Source organism: Rattus norvegicus, chromosome 14, assembly GCF_036323735.1.
Source record: "Rattus norvegicus strain BN/NHsdMcwi chromosome 14, GRCr8, whole genome shotgun sequence".
NCBI lineage: Eukaryota > Metazoa > Chordata > Mammalia > Rodentia > Muridae > Rattus > Rattus norvegicus.
In genome coordinates this window covers 62,542,802-62,564,954 of record NC_086032.1, presented here as the reverse complement: position 1 = coordinate 62,564,954, position 22,153 = coordinate 62,542,802, and the positions used below count along the sequence as shown (strand labels likewise).

The window sequence follows — 22,153 nt, the reverse complement described above, 5'->3', positions numbered from 1 at the left end:
GAATCACAATTAAAATTTGTTAGTCTCTAGCTGTGCTGGGATGCCAAGTAGAAGTACGTGCCTTCAAGAGGTGATATCCCCATCTTTAGAACCAGGCCAAACTGTTTCTAGTCCAGTCTTGGGTATTTTGTTATGGCAACAGAAAACAGGATAGCACAGCCTCTACCCTTGTCATGAGTCTAAACAAGTCACCTCGGTCACCAAACACCTCTGCAAGATGAAGATGATACTCCCAAACCAGCCCACTACAGGTCACAGGATGTCAGGAGAGGCAAATGTGGGAGGCACTTTTACAACTTGGAAAAGAAATGAGGCAGTTGGGGGAGGTAAGGCAAGTGAGTACTGCCCTGCTTTTGTATGAGATGTCAGTAAAACAGACCGTGGTGGTAGATACTGTCAACCAGACACAATAGAGAACCACCTGGGAGACCACCTGCTAAACATGACTATGAGGAAGTTTCTAGATTAGGTTGAGATGGGAAGGCCCTGACTAATACATTCCATGGGCTGCAGGCTGTGGGCTGCGGGCCCCAAACTGAATGAAAAGAAACAGCTCGCGAACGACATCAGTTACTTTTCTGTGGCTGTTACAAAACACCATGACCAAGGCAATTTACAGAAGGAAAAGTTTATTTGGGCTTCTAGTTCCACAGGGTTAGAGTCCATAGTGGCAGAGTGAAGGCTCAAAGCTGAGGGCTCTCATCTGGCACCACAAGCATGAAGCAAAAGGCAAACTAGAAATAGTACAAGTCAAAACCCATACCCAGGGACACACTTTCCCTAGCGAGGTCACATTCCTAAATCTATCCGAACAGTGCCACCAACTGGGAACCAACTGAACAGAGCCACCAACGAGGGACCAATTATCCAAGTGCTCTAGACAAAGGTAAACATCTCATTTACACCACAGTAGTTGAGTACCAGCACTCACCTCCATTTTCCCTCCAGGATGCACTGCTTCTTCAACACTGACACTTGGGATCAGTGTCCCTGTCTCCAGCCCAGAAGTGACTTAAAGTATGTTCCCAACCTGGGCCTTCTTTCAGGGATGGGCTTCCACCCTCAGGTGATTTTTTTTCTTAAAGCAGAGCTGGATTTATAAAGATATTTTTAATAAAGATTCAAGTATCAGGTTACTATAGAGAGAGGCTGGGGGTGGGGGCACTGTAAAACACAGCCAGTATGAGTGTGGGCTTCTCAATGGAGACTTACTCCTGAGGTGACCTTGAGTGACTAAGAAGGGTCCCCAACCCAAGTCACCCTGCTCTTTCTGCTCAAATTCACAAAATGTCATTCTGTTGTTTCAAACCTGGTAAAGGTTACTTCTGGAGTGAGCTTCGATGCCATAGCTTCTAGCGACAGTGTGAAGAACATAATTGCTAAGATCCCACAAAATGGAGTAAAGCAATGGACCACGAGGAAGGCAGTTAATTGGGAGTGGGAGGTGGCATCTGGTGTGAGGGTGCTGCCATACTTCAGGATGTTCAAAGACATGAAAGAAAAAACACACCCCAAGTTCCCGGGAGCGTTTGGGGTGGGGTCAGCTTGCAAGGAGAGGGAGGGTCTCTAAAACCTACAAGTCAAGTGTCATGGAGACAGGCTTTGATCTTGTTAAGGTGGAATCACAGATGCTGCAGTGAGCTCCTCTCCTCACAAGAGAGGCTACAGTGCCACCTTCCCTTCTTAATACATAGTAGACATCGCCAGAGGTGCTCTGCTCCCCCCCAGCCCCCTGCTGGCACCGTGAATGTCGACACTCAGCTGATCTTTTAAAAGTGAGACAAACAAAACTGTGTGCCGAATTGGATGTTTTTCCCCACCATCTGCATGGCAATACAAGTTCAGGTTGTAATGGCATCCGCTCTCCATCAGTATTAGGGAACCATTTAAACATCCAGAGCCATTTACTGATTATAAACACAGTGGGAAAAAAAAGGCAGCAAGTGGCATGTGTCCCCACACCTGCTGCCTCCCCGCGTCAGTCAATTTCATGCCTAGGAAGCACCGGGCTCCGTGGGGATGGCTCTATAAGCAGTGTGGTTGGTTATGAGTTCTACTTTATTTTCCTTTTCCTCCCCCGTAGGGACTGGAGGAAACCAACTTGGCCCCAGAATACAGTGGCTGCAAATAAATGGAAATAAACAGAAAATAGACAATGATCATAAATGCACACCAAAAATGCTGATTTCCCAGTGTTAAAAGGTCCATTTGCTTTGAGTTAGTAAATAAAAACAGGCACATTTTCACTGGGCTTCAGCAACAGCAGAGATTGTTCAAAAGGCTCCTGCCCTCCCCTGCCTCACTGCATCCAGTCCCCTAGGAAGAGGTGAGTCTCCAGGCCAGTGGGCAGTGATGACATCAAGTGCATGGGGCAAGTGCAGACAACAGAAGCTGAAGGACACACAGAAAGGGTGCATCTCACAGGGAAGAAAAGGCCATGGCCAGAAAGATGTTCTGGGTTTCTGCACCCTCGCAGGCCTAGACATGAGCCGTGGGTAGCTCCAGCATCCAGGACCAGCCTCTGTTCCCAGCTCCCACACAGCAGCTCTAAGCAGTTCTCCACAACTGGCTTCTTACCTGGGAAATTCCAGGAGGCTCACAGATACCCAAGGATCCTGAATACAGACTTGCAGGCAAACTCTTCCAAAGGAAGGTTCTGATTTAGTTTTCTTTTGATCTCCATCTCCTTCCTTTTGTCCCTCCTTCCCTCCTTTTCTTCCTCCCTCCTTCTTTCCCTCCCTCCCTCTGTACATGCAGAAGTCAGGATCATTCCGATTCTACAGGGGAGTATCCCATTGCACCAAGGACTCAGAAGGTAGACTCTAGTGACCGGCCAGCGCCTCAGGGATCCGGTCTCTGGCTTCCCAGTGCTGGGTTACAGGCATGTGCTACCACGCTCAGCTTCTTGTGTGGATCCTGGAGACTGAACTCCAGTCCTCAGGCCTCTGTCCCATTAATGGCCTATGAGCAAGTGTTTTGAAGGGACTGGAGAATATCAGCTTTGGTCTGATCAGAAGCTCCAAGCTCCACTTCCACACTCCTGTCTCTCTAGTTTGATCAGGAGACACATCAGGAAGTGTTCTTTCCCCAGGGCCAGCTCACTCCCTCCTCTTGTGTTTCCCAAGCATACCTTTCTGCCTCTCTTTCCCCCTGAACAACTGTTGAGATGTCCAGGTTCCACTGCTCTGAAGCCCGACATAGCTCCATTCACCTTCCACCCATCTCAGAAGAAAGGTGACGTCTGTAGCTAGGATAACTGCTACCACACAACCTTAAGAGCCCAATCCTACAGGGATTCTACTAGGAGACTTGGCATATTATCCAAGAGCAAGGTCCTAAACAGAATGGGATACAAAATTCAAGTCCAGCCTGGGCAACTTAGCAAGATCCTGTCTCAAAATAACAAGAGGGCTGGGGGATATCTCCGTAATAGAGCATTTGTTAAGTGCACACAAGACCTTAGGTTCATGGGGTGTAAGGGGGAACACCAGTATTCCCTCACCTTGGGGCCATGTCTGGTTGAGTCTGAGTCCCACCCACAAATATCTCAGATGTACTTTGCAACCAGAGGTGTGGCTAGTGGGGCCAGTGAAACAAAGTGGACTTGGTTGGTGCCAATTACATGGGCAGGAAGTACTTACTGCTGGGCACTAGACAGCTTTCTGGGAAATTTTGAAAGTTTCTATGCTAAAGTTTGGCTTTTTTTTTTTTAAGCCTATTCTTCAGGAACATCTGATAAACTCTCCTCAACTAAGAAGTCCTTAACTGATAAGAATAAGCAGTTATCTGTTTCCGGAGGCATCTGTGTTTTTAACAGCACACACAAAAAAAGCCTTAAGACAAAGAAGAAAATCCAGCGGTAGGAGGCAAGAACCGGGAGGAAGGGCAGCTCTGAGACCGAGGCTCATCTCCCATAGCTGCAGTCTCGGTTTTTATTGCGATAGATAGGACGTGATAAATACCAAGCCAACACAGCTGCACCGCATAAAGCCCATTTCCGATGCTATTTCATTAAAGATCTTTTCCATTTTGGTGTGTTGTGTTAACAACCATTCAGTGATAGCTACTATCAGACCAGGGGCTACATATCCATCCTCCCCCAACTACTTCACACACATAAAGTTTCACTGGATGCTTATCTCAGTCCCGGGGGGGGGGGGTCTTGTTATCCTTTCAGATGAGTCAAAAGTTAGCTTTTGGAAGGTCAGGTCGCTTAGTGATCTGGTTTGCTTTTCTGCTGTGATGATAAAGCCCTCTGACCTCCAGCAATCTACGGGAAGACTTTATTTCATCTTATGCTTCCACCACAGTCTATCATGGAGGGCAGACAGGGCAGGAATCCAAGCAGAAACCACAGAGGAATTGTGGCTACTGGCTCACTCTCTGTTCACTTTGTAATACAGCCCAGGCTCGCCCACCTACAAAAGGGGCTACCCACAGTGACCTGGGACCTCCAACATCAAGACAGTCCCTCACAGACATGGCCACATGCCAATTTGATGGAGAAAATTCTACAATTAAAGTAGAATTCCCAGGTGATTCTAGGTTGTATCAAGTTGACAAGAAACCATAAGCAGGCCACTCTGTCATGATGTGGCAGGTTAAGGATGAAGGTGGTCTCTCACTTTGTAGTTATTATTTGACCATGACAGAAAGTCTTTGTAGAGATTCTCCATTGGATGATCTATCACTCATTCGGGGTCTATGGGTCACTTATAAAAAATGTGCTAAACCTCAAGTCTTGACACGTTTGAAAATAGAAATTGGAATTTTAAAATCATAACTTACAAAATGATGCCAGTCTAGGGGCTGGGAAATGGCTCAGTGAGTAATGTGTTTGCTGTGCAAGCATGGGGACCTGACTTCAGATCCCCAGAATCCACATAAAAGCTGGGCATGGTAGCACCAAGAGAGGGGATAGGAGAGGATACCAAGGGCTAGTTGGCCAACCAAGTCCAGTCAAAATAACAAGCCCCAGATTCAGGGGCAAGGCCCTGTCTCAAACATGAGGTGGAATGTGATAAAGATATCCTAAGTCGGTCTCTGACTTCCACACATGCACACAAGTGAGTACACACACACACACACACACACACACACACACACACACACACACACAGAGTGGTGTGAGATTAAAACAATGTCATCATTTGCAATGGCTACCAAGTGAGATTCATCCAGCTAAAGAACTGTATTCAGCATTATCTGAATACTATAAGTGGTGTACCCCAGGGCTGGTTTAGAGCAAAGAGGAGAGGCAAGAGAAGAAAGGTACAGGAGCATGGAGGCCACAGGTACTATAGGTCAGATCCTATGAGCAGGAGGCGGCCATGTTAGAGAAGAAAATGTTTACTAGAGAGCAATGCCTGTCAAACAAACAGGAAAAGCAGGCTAAGGCAGAGGAGTCACCAGCCTGACATGGTGTGCTTGCCAGCGAGGCGAAAGTCCCCAAGCAAAGTCTGCAGCCCGTTTGGAGGTATGCCCAGTGGCAGGTGGTCTTATGGCACAGCCATGTCCAGACACTGGCCAGTGACTCTGGCCTGGGCTTGACAGGCTACAGCTGTCCCTGAAGGTAAGAAAGAGCAAGGGGGCTGTCGGGTGAGGCTACCCCGTACAGCTGGCAGGGAGTGGGGTGTGAGGTTCCCCTCGCACAAGGAGAGACGAGCAGGACTTCTGCATCTGCACCTCAAGGAAAGATTCTGGGATGTATTAGAGATGGAACGATTGGAGTTTCAATCAGACATGATGGGATTCGCAGCTGCATAAATATTTAATCCCTCTTCAATCTTTCATACAATAAATAGCTGAGTGTCCTGTGGCAGCTGCTGCGTAGGTGCTTGGAATATGAGTGAACAGTACGCTATTCTGGTGGTACTGATGGCCTACCCAGGGACAGAAGGAAAACACACACTTTCACCAACCTGTACATTTCATGCTATGTTAGACCTCTGCTCCTCAGCATGAGGCATGGCCAGTAGGCTAAGACCACTAGGACAGCTATCACAGAGGCACCTGCTACGGGAAGCCTAAGCCCTGACATACTGAATCGTAATCGGTCACACATAAAGCTCTGGGTGGCTCCCAGGACACCAACAGAGTCCCTTGAAGACAAGGGAGAGGACAGCTCTAGCTCTTAAAAGGTCGTGGAAGTAGACGTCTCTCACAAGATTTAATAAAACCATGAGGAAAGTGAGTTAACCAAGGAAGTAGGTTGACACTCCCAGGCAGAGAAGAACCAGAGGCAAAGCTCTGAGGAAATGTGTTCTGGGGGACTGAGCAGCAGCAAGCTGACCACGTTGGCTGGACAGTAATAAGGACAAAGGGGAGGAGACGGAAGGATGGAGGGAAGGGGACAAGGTTAGATGTGGTCGGGCCTGTTTTTAGAGGAGCAGGAAGTAGGCCCTATAATAACATAGCCAAACCACGGGCAGTTCAAACCTATTACAGAGAAGTGGTCAGGCTTGACTCTGGGGAAGGTTTTTAAAGTAAGTACAACATGACTTATTTACTTGACTGATTGGCAGTCTCATCACTCTGTAGCCCCGGGTGATCCTGAACTCTCAATCCTCCGGTCTCAGTCTCCTGATTATAAATATTGCAGGAATGCACAATCATACCCAGATTTGCATGACTTCTTGATATAAATACAGAATGTGAGATAGTCAAAGCTGCTAGACTTTTGGCCTCACAGTGGGAAGGAGTATGAATAATTGAGGGAGGAAGGCTGAGGGTGAACACATTTTGAGGAGAGATCTAAGAATTCCCTTAAAGGACTATACATCCAAAAGATGTGTACTAGAGTTGGGTTCAGGAAGGCCTGTTTCATGGGTAAATGTAGGAGCAGACCAGCCACCTTCCACAGTAAAGTTATGTAGAAACAGGCTTTCTACATAAGTCATGTTGCCTATACAGTAATCAGCGGTAGGCTAACACACCCCTCCAGAAGTCAACTGGGACACGAACTTGCTCTGAACATCTCTTAGGTTATAATCTGTAACTTCAGGTGCAAAAAAGTCAGCATACATTAATATTTTCTTTAATTCTCAAATGTAATTGTAACACCAAAGGAAACTCATTAAAAGCCAAAATAGAAAGACACTGAAAATTAAAACAGAAAAAAAAGGTCATCTAAAATCAAATTAGTTTTTGGAATTTCCGCTAGAAAATGTGTAAAACTCACCAATAATCCACTTCACAACACATTTTCATTTAAATGTAGCATAATTTAATACAATATGGCTTATCAAGAATGTCACTCCTTATAGGCTCATGTTGTTTCAGGCCCTCAAACAATTATTAATAATCTTTGCATTTAGTGTCTACTTGATCCTCATTGGTCTCCATTCCACATCTGATGAGACTAAGATCTGGAGATGTTATATCATGAGTTCACAGGGAAGTAACAAGGACACTCGAACTCCTACTTAATGGCAAATGACTAATTTCAAAAAGCACAGATCAGAGTGAGGTAACCAATCACAGAAAAACACACATGGTATGCACTCATTGATAAGTGGATATTAGCCCAAATGCTCAAATTACCCTAGATGCACAGAACACGTGAAACTCAAGAAGGATGACAAAAATGTGAATGCTTCACTCCTTTTTTTTTTTTTTTCTTTTTTTCGGAGCTGGGGACCGAACCCAGGGCCTTGCACTTGTTAGCCAAGCGCTCTACCACTGAGCTAAATCCCCAACCCCTCACTCCTTCTTTAAAAGGGGAACAAGAATACCCTTGGGAGGGAATAGGGAAGCAAAGTTTAGAACAGAGGCTGAAGGAACACCCATTCAGAGCCTGCCCCACATGTGGCCCATACATATACAGCCACCAAACTAGATAAGATGGATGAAGCAAAGAAGTGCAGGCTGACAGGAACCGGATGTAGATCTCTCCTGAGAGACACAGCCAGAATACAGCAAATACAGAGGCGAATGCCAGCAGCAAACCACTGAACTGACAACGGGACCCCCATTGAAGGAATCAGAGAAAGGACTGAAAGAGCTTGAAGGGGCTTGAGACCCCATATGAACAACAATGCCAACCAACCAGAGCTTCCAGGGACTAAGCCACTACCCAAAGACTATATACATGGACTGACCCTGGGCTCCAACCTCATAGGTAGCAATGAATAGCCTAGTAAGAGCACCAGTGGAAGGGGAAGCCCTGGGTCCTGCTAAGACTGAACCCCCAGTGAACGGGATTGTTGGGGGAGGGCAGTAATGGGGGGAGGATGGGGAGGGGAACATTAATATAGAAGGGGAGGGGAAGGACTAGGGGGATGTTTGCCTGGAAACCGGGAAAGGTAATAACAATTGAAATGTAAATAAGAAACACCCAATTTAATAAAGGTGGAGAAAAGAAAAAAAAGCACAGATCAACAATAAAATATAAAGTTGACAGGTATGTCTTATTTTCAAACAAATGACAGGTTTTAAAAAAATTATTACGTTTTATTTTGTGTGTGTAATGCACAGTGGTGTGTGTGTAGTCAGTTCTCTTTCCATCATGTGGGTCAACAGGTATGTCAGACTGGGTGGCAAGTGCCTTTTCCCACTGGGCCATCTTGTCTACCCTGGAGTGTTTCTTTTAAAAATGACTAAATTCTCTGAAGTATCAACCTTCTACAGTCAGTAGCCATGACACGTGATTCCCATTCCAACTTAGACTTTACTTTCTGACTTCTGGGCAAGCAGTGATAATAAAAATAAAGAGTGCAAGACTTGAGTATAGGTTATTTGTCCTTTCAGATTTCAACTGTAGTCATGATTCAGTGAAATAATATAAAGTACTGTCAATGATTTATTAAAAATGTATTTCATGTAATACATTATACAATTTGTTTTTATTTTTAAACAGTCTATACCAAAAATATTTCTGGAATTGTTTCCCCCTTTTGATAGTATACAAATCAGGAGGTTGATGTCCACATCACAGTATCAAAGCTCAAACTCCCACCCCCAGTTATAGTTAGATTCAGCCTTCCTTCACCTTTTCCCCCAAAAGCTCAGGTTGGCACTATTTGATTTAAAAAAGAAAAAAAATGGTATAAACACAATCGGACTTTGTCCAAGTCCTTAGCTTGAACTGCAGAATATTAGCTGGTAAGTCACAAAGTAATATTCATTAGCTGCAAAAGCATCATCTTATATCACACAGACCATGGGGTAAAAGTAGAATGTAAGGCATAAAGGAGGCATCAAATCAGACCTGCAGACTAAGGCTGGCCAAAGAGCAGAGCCAACAAAGCCAGACAAGGAAGCACCTAGCATGAAATATCTGAAGTTAACCAACTTCTGAGCATATAAAACGGTTTCATTCACCTCAGTATATAAGGTCAGTCTCGTCAATGTAAAACAAAACCATTCCCCAGCTTGGCAAAAATTAGTGCGTCCTAGATTGGGAGGCAAAGGAAATCCAATTTTTATCTGCACCACATTTTCAAAATTTTCTCTGAGAACAGTATGTGTAGGATGACGTCATTATACAGGTGAAGGCAGGTATAGGATAGAACAAGGCCTGTCATTGGACGAGAAGGAAGGATGGGTGGGAGAAAAGTTTTAGAGAGGGGGAGGGAACAGAAGCAAGAGAGGGGAGAAGCAGCGGCAGCTGAGAACATGGAGGTGGATGTTAAGATTCCTCTCTGCACATTTACAGGTTATGAATATTCTTTTTTTTTTTTGGTTATGAATATTCTTTTTTTTTCTTTTTTCTTTTTTTCGGAGCTGGGGACCGAACCCAGGGCCTTGCGCTTGTTAGCCAAGCGCTCTACCACTGAGCTAAATCCCCAACCCCGGTTATGAATATTCTTAAGGGATGGATGTGTACAGGATTTTGTGTATCTAGATGAGCAAACTGTATGTTATCTAGGTGGGCAATTATATTTTATCAACTGGATCAGAGGTTATTGTGCTGTGTGTTCTTTTATTTGGTGATTTAATTGAATTCAAGAGAGTGTGTGATGGCTGGAGACATTGGGCCACCACGGAGTTGGGATGTGTATGTCTGGCATGATGGCAACCTGCCTTGGGAACTAGACAGGTAGAGAGATTGTTGTCAGGCTCAGAGAGTAGCCATCGGCAGTGTGAGACACTTTGCTGACCGAGATGAAGATATCTACCAGATGTCACGGGGCACCATGATGCTGACCCTAGTACAGGGTAAAAGAAACATTTTTTATAATTTTACTGCAACAAAAAAAAAAATTTTATTGCTGTTGTTAATTGTTGGCTGCCTACTTCAGTGAAGAGACTCAGAACTGAACTTGTCAGGATGAGGTCGCATACCTAATATGTGTGTAAGGCCCACTAACACCTGTGGAAGTGATAGCATAGCATAGACATATTATGTCTATCTAGGACCTCAGTGACAGTCCTTACTTTCCTGTGGTTAAAGGAATAAAATCAGTGAATAATTACGTGCTGGGCCAAGGAATTAGAAAAATATTTATTTAAATCATACTTAAATTTACCATTTGTACATCAAAGGTGGAAGAGAACTGTATTACATAAGTCATCTTGTATAGCTACATTCAACTACTACCACAGCCAGTAGGAAGATTTACAGTTAACACAGGCTTACAAGGCTCTGTCACACCATCCCTGACAGGGAGAACACATCAGCAAAGACCTAGGGCCAAATTAAGACTCAACTGAAAACACCTCTCCCTGCAATGTGAGTAAGATGCACCAGAGACCAAACATCCAGCGATTCAGTTTTCTTCTCTAGGCAGTGTGCTCCAGCCCAATGCCTTTAAGAAACAACCTCTAAAGTCTACTTTAAGGCCTTATTATAAGAGGAGTTGGGCCACAGTAGTAGTGTCTTAGCCAAGGCCTGCACGGTGTCCTCCACTGTGAGTTCTGTGACCTTAGGGTCAAGCATGGAGCCAGGAGGAACAGAGCTGGAATTTAAAAGTGCTTAAAAAGGAAAGGGTTAATAACCAAAACTGCAGCAGATTTTATGCACCAGCAATAAAATGTTATACCATATCTATCATTCACATGTGGGTTCATGTAATTTATCTTCAATTAGAATTATTATCTATTCAGCAGCTGACGCCCAAGAACTGCTGATACTCGGCAGATGAGGAAGCATCTCGTCTCTGGACTCTGGCCTTTCTTAAGCAAAATGATGATCACACAGTATAGATCACTTGTTCTAGAAAATCATTTTGGCCTGATGCGTAGGAAGCTGCATTGCCAGCATTTCCACCAGCAGCATCATCTGACCCTCCCTCGTAGGCTCCACAGAGACTTGGCCTCTGTGGCTTCATCTCACTATGGTGCAGTCCCGGATCCACACAGAAAATGAACAGAGCTTTTCAATCCAGGATTTACTCCCATATAAATTACTATAGTTACCTAAGAGCCACTTTAGTGTCTGGTCCCCAAAGGTAGAATACATTTAGGAACCACCTAAATATCTGCAAGTGAGTTCTTTATCTCCATCCAGCCTTGACTTGCATGTTCATCAGTGGCTCACAGGGTCCAACTTACACACTCCAAACGTTTTCCCGCTAAGCTCAACTTTATAAACCCTCTAAGATCATATACAAGGAAGACTCCCTTTTCATATATACAGCTTGGTGCCAAACCAATACAAGAGTAGAATCCAGAGGTTAACGCATTTGATCCATTGTGTTGGGAAAAGCAGGCCCATTTTACTAAAGAAATCCTCTTGTAGCATTTAATACACCAGGAGCAAATTTACAAAGGCATGTCCCCCAATTATTCCTCTATGACTCCTTCTCCCCATGAATATGCTTTGGGTGGAGTGACGCTCTGCAGAGCACGTCTGAGAAACACGGCTTTGGCATAGTTGTTTCCAAGAGGTTTCACTAAGCCCACAGTCTTGTTTTTGTTTTGTTTTTGGTGTTTTTGTTGTTTGGTTGGTTGGGTTTGTTTGTTTTGTTTTCTATAACTAACACAAATTATGGTTAGGGGTACTGGGCATAGAATTCCAGTCACTCCAGAATTCCACACATATACAATGAAGCCAGTCCAGTTGAGGACACTTGCCCTTAAGCTTATGACTTGGCTCTGTTTCCTTGGGAAACGTCCCTTCTATAGGCACTGAGACAGCTAAATAAACATCTGGTACTTAGCAGCATTAGAAACAGATCTTTCTCAATTCTGTGTGATTGGGGGAAAAACTCTTTGAATGCTGAAGAATGGCTAAGAAGCAGCACTCTGTAGTTGAATGAGAATTACATGTAGCTTTATATTTTATATTAGTAAGAATCGTCTGAATTGTGTTCACTGCAACTGCATGTTATAACCTGTTAAGAATCATAAAGACTGAGGCAATCTAAGGATAGAAAAATAATCACCAATGGCTACCCTCACACCAGTCTCTTCCTTGATGAAATATTCTCCATAAAATTCTCAATTCAAAAACTTTGCATGTATTAAGCTGACGTATGAACTGGCAAAAAGAGCACTGTCATAAAGCAGGGCCTCGGTCCACGTGACCAAGCACATCATCTAGTTTCAAAGCCATTTCCTCAACGTCGGCATCTTCAGCTTTGTTGCCGTCAGCTCCAGACACAGCACTTGCTTTCCTCTGTTCTTTCCTTACTGTGTTTAAACACTTGTCAAGTCTCTTTATGAACAGGTCCACATCCTGCACCTTCATCCCGATGGCTGCGGCTGCATTGAGGTAAGCACAGGGGTAATTATCTGTGTGGGACATGAAGCCTCGGAAAGTATGGCCACTCACAGTTTGCACAGACCCAAGAGGCACAGCCCTGAAAGGGAGAAAGATTTATTAACCTGACATGTCTCATGATGTTGATAGAGACCACCCACCCCAAAACAAGGCGACTGTCTCACTAAGCTATACAGCCACCAGTTAAGAAGCTAGAAACAGGCATAAATTGTGGCCGGTGCAAACAAACTGTCAGCTTAAAATGAAACTGTAAAATACAATTGCAGAGTCCTGCTTAGTAATGACCATTTACTCAGCTTCTGTAATAGAGAGCAGGAAGATCATCTTCATAGTGTCCTCAGAGAAGTAATAAGACATTTAGTTTTGGGCCAAACCTAGAATCTGACATCAACTATGTAAGCCAAAATGCTTTGGTTTACTGTTACCTCACCATCAACAAATGAACATTTCAATCATGCAGCCAGCAGTGTACAGTGAAGGGGCCACAGCGGGATCTAGGAACTAGGTAACTGCTTCAGTAGGAGGGGCCAGCAGACGGCAACAGCTTATGCATTATTTAAGGCTGACTTCCATGGCCTCCTTAGACACAAGCAGATTTCTAATCTTTTACTTTTTAAGAAACCAATTAAAGGCTGGGTGTGGAGGCACACACCTTTAATCACAGCACTAGGAAGGAAGATCTTTGTGAGTTTGAGGTCAATCTGGTCTACAAAGCAAGTTCCAGAATACCTGAGGCTACTACACAGAGAAACCCTGTCTGAGGGAAGGAGGGGAGTGAAAGGTGGGTTTGACAACAAACAAACCAAAAGCATCAAAACTATTTGGCATGCAGACAGTTTCTCAAGTTAAAAGCTATACTGACCTAAGTTTTAATTTTTTTTCTTTGAATAAGCTGTCATTAGCAAGCTGTGGTTGGAACTAGAAGGGAGGAGAATCCCAAGACCAGCCAGGCCACAAAGCCAGTCCCTAGCTAAGGGCCAGATGGATAGCTCATGGTTAAGAGCTCATACTGTTATTTCAGAGTACCCAGAGGATCCAAATTCCATTACCAGCTACCAGATCAGCTAGCTCACAACATGCCAGATTCAGAAAGATCCAATCAAAGCACATTAAAACCCAAGTCCCTTCACAGGCATTCTATCCTCTCAAATGTGGTGGTTGTTAGTAAGAACTGCCCCCTTAGGCTCATACACTTGAATGCTTAGTCATCAGAATGGCACTATTTAGAAGAATTGGAGGTGTGGCCTTGTTGGAGTAAATGTGATCTTGTTGGAAGAAGTGTGTCACTAGAGGTGGGCTTTTGAGGTTTCAGAAGCACAGCCATGCCCAGTGACTCTCTCTTCCTTTCTGTTGCCTGAAGATCCAGATGTAGAACTCTCTGCAACTTTCTCCAGTATCAGGTCTGCCTGCTGTTTCCCTGTTCTCCACCATGATAAAAATGGACAAAACTTCTTGAAACTGTAAGCAAGCCTAAATGCTCTCTTTTGTAAGAGGTCCTGTGTTCATGATGTCTCTTAGCAATAGAACACTGACTGAGATAATGTAAGTCAGAATAAACTGCTTTCAGAGATGTATATGATGAAAAACATTTAAACTAAGATACATCATTTTTCTCTAAAATACCTGATTTTGATGCCACACAAATGTTAGTGGAAAGTATGCTTCGTAGTTGCCAAGAACAGCATGACTCTCTTAGTTTAGTGTTCTGGTTAGCTTTTTGTGTTTTGTTTTGTTTTGCTGTCAATACAATCTACCGTCAATTGGAAGATGGACCTCAGAATGGACTGGCCTCTGGCTTATCTTGGGGATTCTGTCAAGATTGCTAATTGACACAGGTGGGCCCAGCTCACGGTGGGCAGTATTACTATCTCTAGGCAGGTAGTCCTTGGTTCCTGTTTGAGTTGCTACCCTGATTTCCCTTGAGGAGGACCATGACCTGCAGAATAAGTTACAGAAATGCTCTTCCTTCTCAATTTGCTTTTTGTCAGAGTATTTTAATTACAGCAATATAAATCTAAGTAGAACAATTAAAAAACAGAATTTCCTTAACAACATGTCCACTTGAAATTGGTAGGAAAGATGCCATAATTCTATTATCACAATGACAGTACTGAAGATCACCTAAGAAAGAATTGGACAAAAAAAATCTACACACAACTTAGGCCTATGGGGGAAGCTGAGACAGGAGACTTGCAAGTTCTAGGCCTGAGTGGGCCATATAGTAAGTTCAAGTCCAGTTAGGATACCTCTGTAAGACCCTGAGAATCAAGAGTTGGGGATGTTATCTGTGGTCACTGCTTACCACCTTGCTTCCGCTCAATCCTAGAACCACTGCAGCAGCAGCAGCAGCAACGGTAACAACAATCTATCCAGAGAGGCCCTGAAACAAGACTCCTGTCTTCCTAAACTTTGATCACAGAGTCCAGAGGTGGGGCATGAGCAGCCTCATTGTTCTTTGGCCACAGCGAATTCTCAGGCACAGGTCAGTATATACAGTGATGGACTACTGAGGAGAGTTCTTGATTAAACTTTTTTTTTTTTTTTTAAAGAAAAGCCAACACAAGCACTTTTATTGTAATAAAACTTGAAACTCATTATGTGGGGATGGGTGGTGCAAAGAAGTCAGACAAAAAGAATAATTTATCTCACAAAATCACTATACAGGACAGCAAAGGGCAAGAAGGGCTGGAAAAAAAAAAAAAGCAAAAAATCTGGAATCAGCAAGAAGCCAAGCACTAAAACCCAGGAGGTACTAAGGCCCAAACCGACAGCCTCAGTGTCCTGGAACAGCCGCACCGCTGGGCTTTCGCTCGGCAGCAGCCTAAGCAGCGCCTTCCATCTGAGCTTTTGCGTTCTGAAAGTTTAGGAAGTGGAGCTCGGAAGCTATAGGATTACACAAGTCCTGAAAATCCACTAGAAAAACCACAGGATGAAAACAAACAGGGTCCAAAAGCTACAGATGTCCCTACTGGAGGAGGGACAGACACCGTGTCCTACAGGGGATAGGAAAGCAGATGAGCTCGTCTCTCCATCCACTCACCTGGCTCCAGAGACCTGTCTGGTAAAAAGCATTGAGCCAAGCTGCGTGACAGCTCTGTCTTGGTGCCCATCTAGCGTCTCAAGTGTCATAGCTAGGAGAGAAAAAAAGCCAGCAAGCTTTTGGATTACAAACCACTCAAAACAATGGTAAGGACACTGCTGTCATGCACTGTCTCGTGGCACAGCAGCACCTTACTGTGCTTGATAAATTATAGCAAGTATTGTTTCCATACCAGGCAGATTTAATTCTGAGAAAACATGTTCACAATCATGGACAAAATTCCCATATCTTGCTTTTAGAAAGTTAATTTTCCAGCTAAATACATTGGACAGTGAAGTGATCAATGGAGCTGCTAACTGAATTCAACCAGCTTGGAAGAACTTAAGCAGTAAGAATGTGGAGTCCTCTATCTCAATCCATATAAGACCAAGATCAATTTCTGCACACACAGACGTAAAAGTGTCCCTCTGACACCTCGTGGTAAGCTGCACCCTTGCACCCACCACTGCCACAGCCACTGCTGGCTGAAGCCTTGTTGCTTGTCATGCTGCACTGTTACAGACATCCCGACCAGCCTTAGGCAGCTTTGCACAATGGGTTATTATCTCCACATCAGAGGCAGGGAAAGGGAGCAGCCAGCAAAACATGGTAAAACTGACCTCCAACTACCCAGCAGAACCTGCTATGTGGGCAAAGGATTAGGGGCTATGTTTTAGGTATTGGGGCCCACTTTTCTCCATAGATGCCCATTCCAAAAAGGCTTTAGTTATAATGATTCACTTTCCTCAACTGGATAAGAAATATAAAACATAGTCTATACTATTCATATATTCATAAACTAATTTTGAAGCTTTTAAGTTAAGTATGTAGAAGTCAAGTATTCACTTTTTTTGTTATTTTTGAGTCAGGGTTTCTCTGTGTATCCCTGGCTATCCTGGCACTCCCTCTGTAGCCCATGTTCAAGGCTGCCTCTAAAATGAAAGGCATGTGCTACCACAGCCTGGCTCAATTATTCGCTTTCTAAAAGTGCTTCCTATCTATGTATTTGTTTGTAGACACGTGCATGTGTGCTTAGGGGCCTCAGCAGCTAGAAGAGGCTGGCAGATTCCCTAGAGCTGGAGTTAAAGGCAGAGCTAGGAAGAAGAGCAAGCATTCTAAACCACCGGGCATCTCTCTAGCCCACTATACTCATTTCAATAGTCTCAAACTACAGGACAGAAATCCCAGTCTTTATATCAGCAGATCAATTCACAGCAGTACTCCTAACATGCAGAAGCCGGGAAAACAAGCAACGGCACTAAAAACACCATGTTGGTGCTTTGTTTAGGTTTTACATTAGGGAAACATTAAAGCATTTTTAAAGGCCAAGTAAACCAGTTACCAATTAATACTGAGATTGATTTAAAAATATCAGCATAACATTATCTCACAAGTCTTTAGTGTATATCACAGCTCACACTTGATATTGTACATCCTGTGATCGGTAATTGTGCAGTGACATGTATCCTACAGAGTGTTTTTTCTGCCCTAAACTCATCTGAATGCCACTGATTGTAACTTCATTCACTTAGCACTGCATAGTTTAAGGTCCCCATTTCTGATCATCTGGCAGCTTTGGAGTACCCTATAATATTTCATTGTCTGGGTGTACCTATTTACAAGCTCATCTACTAATGGATATCTTGGTTGCATCCATGTTCCAGCAATTATGAATAAATCTGTTACAGCCACTCAAAAAAAATATCAGCATAATCAAAACAAGTTACTGTTTCTATAAATGACGACTTCCTTCTAAGAATATCCCAAGTGTCTTTCTATTAAGGGAAGAAAATCACCTAAGGATATGGGGTTGTGAGGTGTCTTCAGTAGTCTTTCATTGTGGGCCTCTGCCAACTTCTGTAGTTGGGTGGATAAATAGGCAAACATTTCCTGAAATGACAAAATACCACATTTAAGTTAAATCCAACGCAAACCGTAATACAAAATGTGGCTGGTATGAGGTCTATGCTATTCATCACCTCGCCCACATCTCTCCTTTACCACATACAGTGAGATGCAGAGGCACTTCGAACAGCAGAACCAGGGGACTTGGGGAAAGGCAGCCTCGGCCCACTTCTGGTCTTGGGCTATAATATTTCTCATCTCTGCAGAACTTTTAGAGTTAACACTTCAGAATTATTTTGGTTGGAAGGGAAGCACATTGTTAAGTTGTTCAGGCTAGAGATGAACTTTTGATCCCCCAGTCTCAGCTTCCCAAGTAGCTGGGATTATAAGTATGTACTGACACACTTGGCAAGAGCAAGCACTCTACGTAAATAGCCATCCATTTCTGGACACAATACCAGCACAGCAGATGACTTCTCTTCCGACCCTTCAGCACTCTGCACTGTTCTACACAGGGGCCAGAGTGGTTCTTCCACACTGTGGTCAGTTCCTGTCCTTCTCAGGTGACTTCCTTTTGTAACTACTAAACGATCTCTTCAAAGCTAAGATACATCCATTTAGTATGGAAGTTACAAAGTACATGGTAGTTTAAAAAGTGCACTGCGCCATGAATGTGTGTGTACATGTGTGTGCCCCCAGGTCAGACCAGGACCTGTGTGTGCCAGGGAAGTGTTCTACCTCTTAGCTAAATCCCCAGCCTCAAATCTATTCTGTTTAAGGTGAAACAGCTAAAATTAACAATTCTTTTAAGTCAAAGACTATAATATCTAAAACTAAAATTTGTACTACTTTGCCAATAGCATAAAAATGTAATAAATGTTTCCAAGTATAAAATGTCATACATACAGACAAGGTAATATAGCTGAGTCAGCAGCTATTAAACTGAAGCTATTTTCTTCTGTGTCTGCTTTTGAGATGGTGCAGACTGAAACATGCCAAGTCCACTGCAGTAGAATAAGTCTACTTTCACTGCCCTCCACCCATAACCAAACCTAAGTTCTAAAGAGACACCAGGGCTAACAGAGGAAAATGACACTTTGCAAATTCAAAGGCCACAAAAGCTGCTTCTGCTTCCTCCCTAAGGTAGCCCTCTCACTGCAGCTTTTGAGGTCTGAAGTCCATAGATGAACAACTGTACCTGGTAATAGATAAGGACTGAGAGAGGAGGGGGAATGCTGTCTATTATTATGAATTATCAGATTCCTTAGAGCTACAAAGGCCTCACCCATGCCAACAGCAGTATTTTATATTCTCACCTAACGTGTTATACTAATAATCATTCTTAAACTGGGAGTATTTAAAAGAACAATTCTTAGCATGTCAAAATCATGAAATATTAGATTACTAAAGTAGTTCTTTTTGCAACCAAAAAAGTAAAAAAAAAAATCACAACTGATATCCATTAGATGGGATAAGGCTTCCTCTTGTCATTCATTCATAAATAAATAAATCATGATTATTAGCTATGGAAAATATAAATTATTTTCAATTTTTTAAAAAAAAAGTTACATATGGGTGTTTTGCCTGCGTGTGTGTGTGTGTGTGTGTGTGTGTGTGTGTAAGCCAGAAGAGGGTATTGGTTTCTCTGAAACTAAAGTTACAGATGCCAGTGAGCCACCCTCTGAGTGCTGAGCCCACATGCCCTGGAAGAGCGTCCTTCCAAGCCCATTTTCAAGTCCTTCTATTCTTGAGGTTTGCTTTCAACAGTGCCTACGTTTTCAGAGCTGGGTAGAGCAGTAGTAACTCATCTAGCAACTAACATTCTTTTTTTTTTATGCTAAAGATTTTTTTTTATTAACTTGAGTATTTCTTATTTACATTTCGAATGTTATTCCCTTTCCCGGTTTCCAGGCAAACATCCCCCTAATCCCCCCCCCCTTCTTTATGGGTGTTCCCCTCCCCACCCTCCTCCCATTGCCGCTCTCCCGCCAACAATCACATTCACTGGGGGTTCAGTCTTAGCAGGACCAAGGGCTTCTCCTTCCACTGGTGATCTTACTATGATATTCATTGCTACCTATGAGGTCAGAGTCCAGGGTCAGTCCATGTATAGTCTTTAGGTAGTGGCTTAGTCCCTGGAAACTCTAGTTGCTTGGCATTGTTGTTCATAAGGGGTCACCAGCCCCTTCAAGCTCTTCCAGTTCTTTCTCTGATTCCTTCAACGGGGGTCCTGTTCTCAGTTCAGTGGTTTACTGCTGGCATTCGCCTCTGTATTTGCTGTATTCTGGCTGTGTCTCTCAGGAGAGATCTACATCCGGCTCCTGTCGGCCTGCACTTCTTTGCTTCATCCATCTTGTCTAATTGGGTGGCTGTATATGCATGGGCCACATGTGGGGCAGGCTCTGAATGGGTGTTCCTTCTGTCTCTGTTTCAATCTTTGCCTCTCTATTCCCTGCCAAGGATATTCTTGTTTCCCCTTTTAAAGAAGGAGTGAAGCATTCACATTTTGATCATCCGTCTTGAGTTTCATGTGTTCTAGGCATCTAGGGTAATTCAAGCATTTGGGCTAATAGCCACTTATCAATGAGTGCATACCATGTGTGTTTTTCTGTGATTGGGTTACCTCACTCAGGATGATATTTTCCAGTTCCAAGCATTTGTCTATGAATTTCATAAAGGCATTGTTTTTGATAGCTGAGTAGTATTCCATTGTGAAGATGTACCACATTTTCTGTATCCATTCCTCTGTTGAAGGGCATCTGGGTTCTTTCCAGCTTCTGGCTATTATAAATAAGGCTGCAATGAACATAGTGGAGCACGTGTCTTTTTTATATGTTGGGGCATCTTTTGGGTATATGCCCAAGAGAGGTATAGCTGGATCCTCAGGCAGTTCAATGTCCAATTTTCTGAGGATCCTCCAGACTGATTTCCAGAATGGTTTTACCAGTCTGCAATCCCACCAACAATGGAGGAGTGTTCCTCTTTCTCCACATCCTCGCCAGCATCTGCTGTCACCTGAGTTTTTGATCTTAGCCATTCTCACTGGTGTGAGGTGAAATCTCAGGGTTGTTTTGATTTGCATTTCCCTTATGACTAAAGATGTTGAACATTTCTTTAGGTGTTTCTCAGCCATTCGGCATTCCTCAGCGGTGAATTCTTTGTTTAGCTCTGAACCCCATTTTTTAATAGGGTTATTTGTTTCCCTGCGGTCTAACTTCTTGAGTTCTTTGTATATTTTGGATATAAGGCCTCTATCTGTTGTAGGATTGGTAAAGATCTTTTCCCAATCTGTTGGTTGCCGTTTTGTCCTAACCACAGTGTCCTTTGCCTTACAGAAGCTTTGCAGCAACTAACATTCTTAATGGACTCTTTTTTCCAAGCACACTTAATAACCTTCGGTACTTACCTGAATCCCAAAATACATCTCTGTGTGCAAGCTATGTTTGATAATGATGGCAACAACTGTCATAGACAACCAAAAAAATTCCCCTTGTATTGAAGAATTAGTATTCTACTTAAGTTTCTACTTAAATCTTTTACATCTTTTTCCTGTATAATTCATAACTTCATTAAACTTTAAATAAATACAATTTAAATAAATTTTTTGAGAAATATTTAAGAAAACTGTGGTCATTTTCAGAAATGGGATGAAAAAACTATGTGAAAAGATATCTTTTCTTGTACTTTTTTATAAAGATTTTCCTAGATCATTTCTAATACTATTGCTATTCTAATACTCCTTCAAAAAGTAGAACATGTAAGAATCATACAGAAGTAAAAACACCAAGAATTTTACGAACAATTAGAACAACTCAAAATCTCTTACTACTGTTATCGGTTCCTAAAAACAGAATTCATGAATTTCATGTGCATATTTTCATCTCCTACAAAGTACACATGCTGCTAATTTTAAATGCTCTGCACTTTTTATTTTTTTAAAAAGTCCCTTATTTCTACACAGATATGAAATGCTAATGTTTCATTATGTGTACTAGTTACTAAAATCCTAACTTTCATCAATAGGTCTAACACTTCCAAACTCTTGTTAGTAGGAATAAATCTGGTAGCCAAGAAATGTCCTTTAAATGGATCCCTGTGCCCTGCAGCAACAAGGCTTGTCACTTATTATTAAGGGTATACTGAAGGAACAAAGTTCTTCAGTTTATGTACTTGAGTGCTGAGACCCAGTTTACAACAATCTTCCATCTAGTATGGCTGCCACACCTGTAGAGTGGAACCTAGTGAGTACTTAACTTGTACCTGAGCTAGGGTTTTTCTGGAAAAGAGAAATGTTTCCTCAGTAACATCCCTAGAGAGTGTCTGCAAATATGACCATGCATATATGGTTATTAGAAACTAAATTTGTGCATGTTCAATCCTAATCCATTAATAAATTACTTTTAACCAGTTCTATCAACCACTGGCTAATGCCAGCAAAACTGAGAGATTGAGATGTGCCGAGACCTGCTCTCACTATGTAGCCTAGATGGTCTTGCCTTTCTGAATGCTGGGATTACAAGTACCTACCTCCATCCCTAGCCAGAGTTCAGTTTTAACAGTAACTA

General features: G+C 43.0%; 1 protein-coding gene across 4 annotated transcripts in view; it reads right to left on the bottom strand.

Moving 5' to 3' along the window:
- Positions 1-10,425: 10,425 nt before the first annotated feature.
- Positions 10,426-22,153, bottom strand: part of Sepsecs (Sep (O-phosphoserine) tRNA:Sec (selenocysteine) tRNA synthase) — a 30,243-nt gene continuing 18,515 nt past the window's right edge. For 2 of the 4 annotated variants that reach the window (NM_001128287.2, XM_039092412.2), the window contains 3 exons: positions 17,540-17,633; positions 15,705-15,795; positions 10,426-12,743 (listed from right to left, as the gene is read on the bottom strand). In NM_001128287.2, the coding sequence (NP_001121759.1) occupies positions 12,440-12,743; positions 15,705-15,795; positions 17,540-17,633 (489 nt within the window). In that variant the 3' untranslated portion in view covers positions 10,426-12,439. The remainder of the gene's footprint in view (positions 12,744-15,704; positions 15,796-17,539; positions 17,634-22,153) is intronic. The other 2 variants (XM_039092409.2, XM_039092411.2) reach the window with 2 other exon arrangements.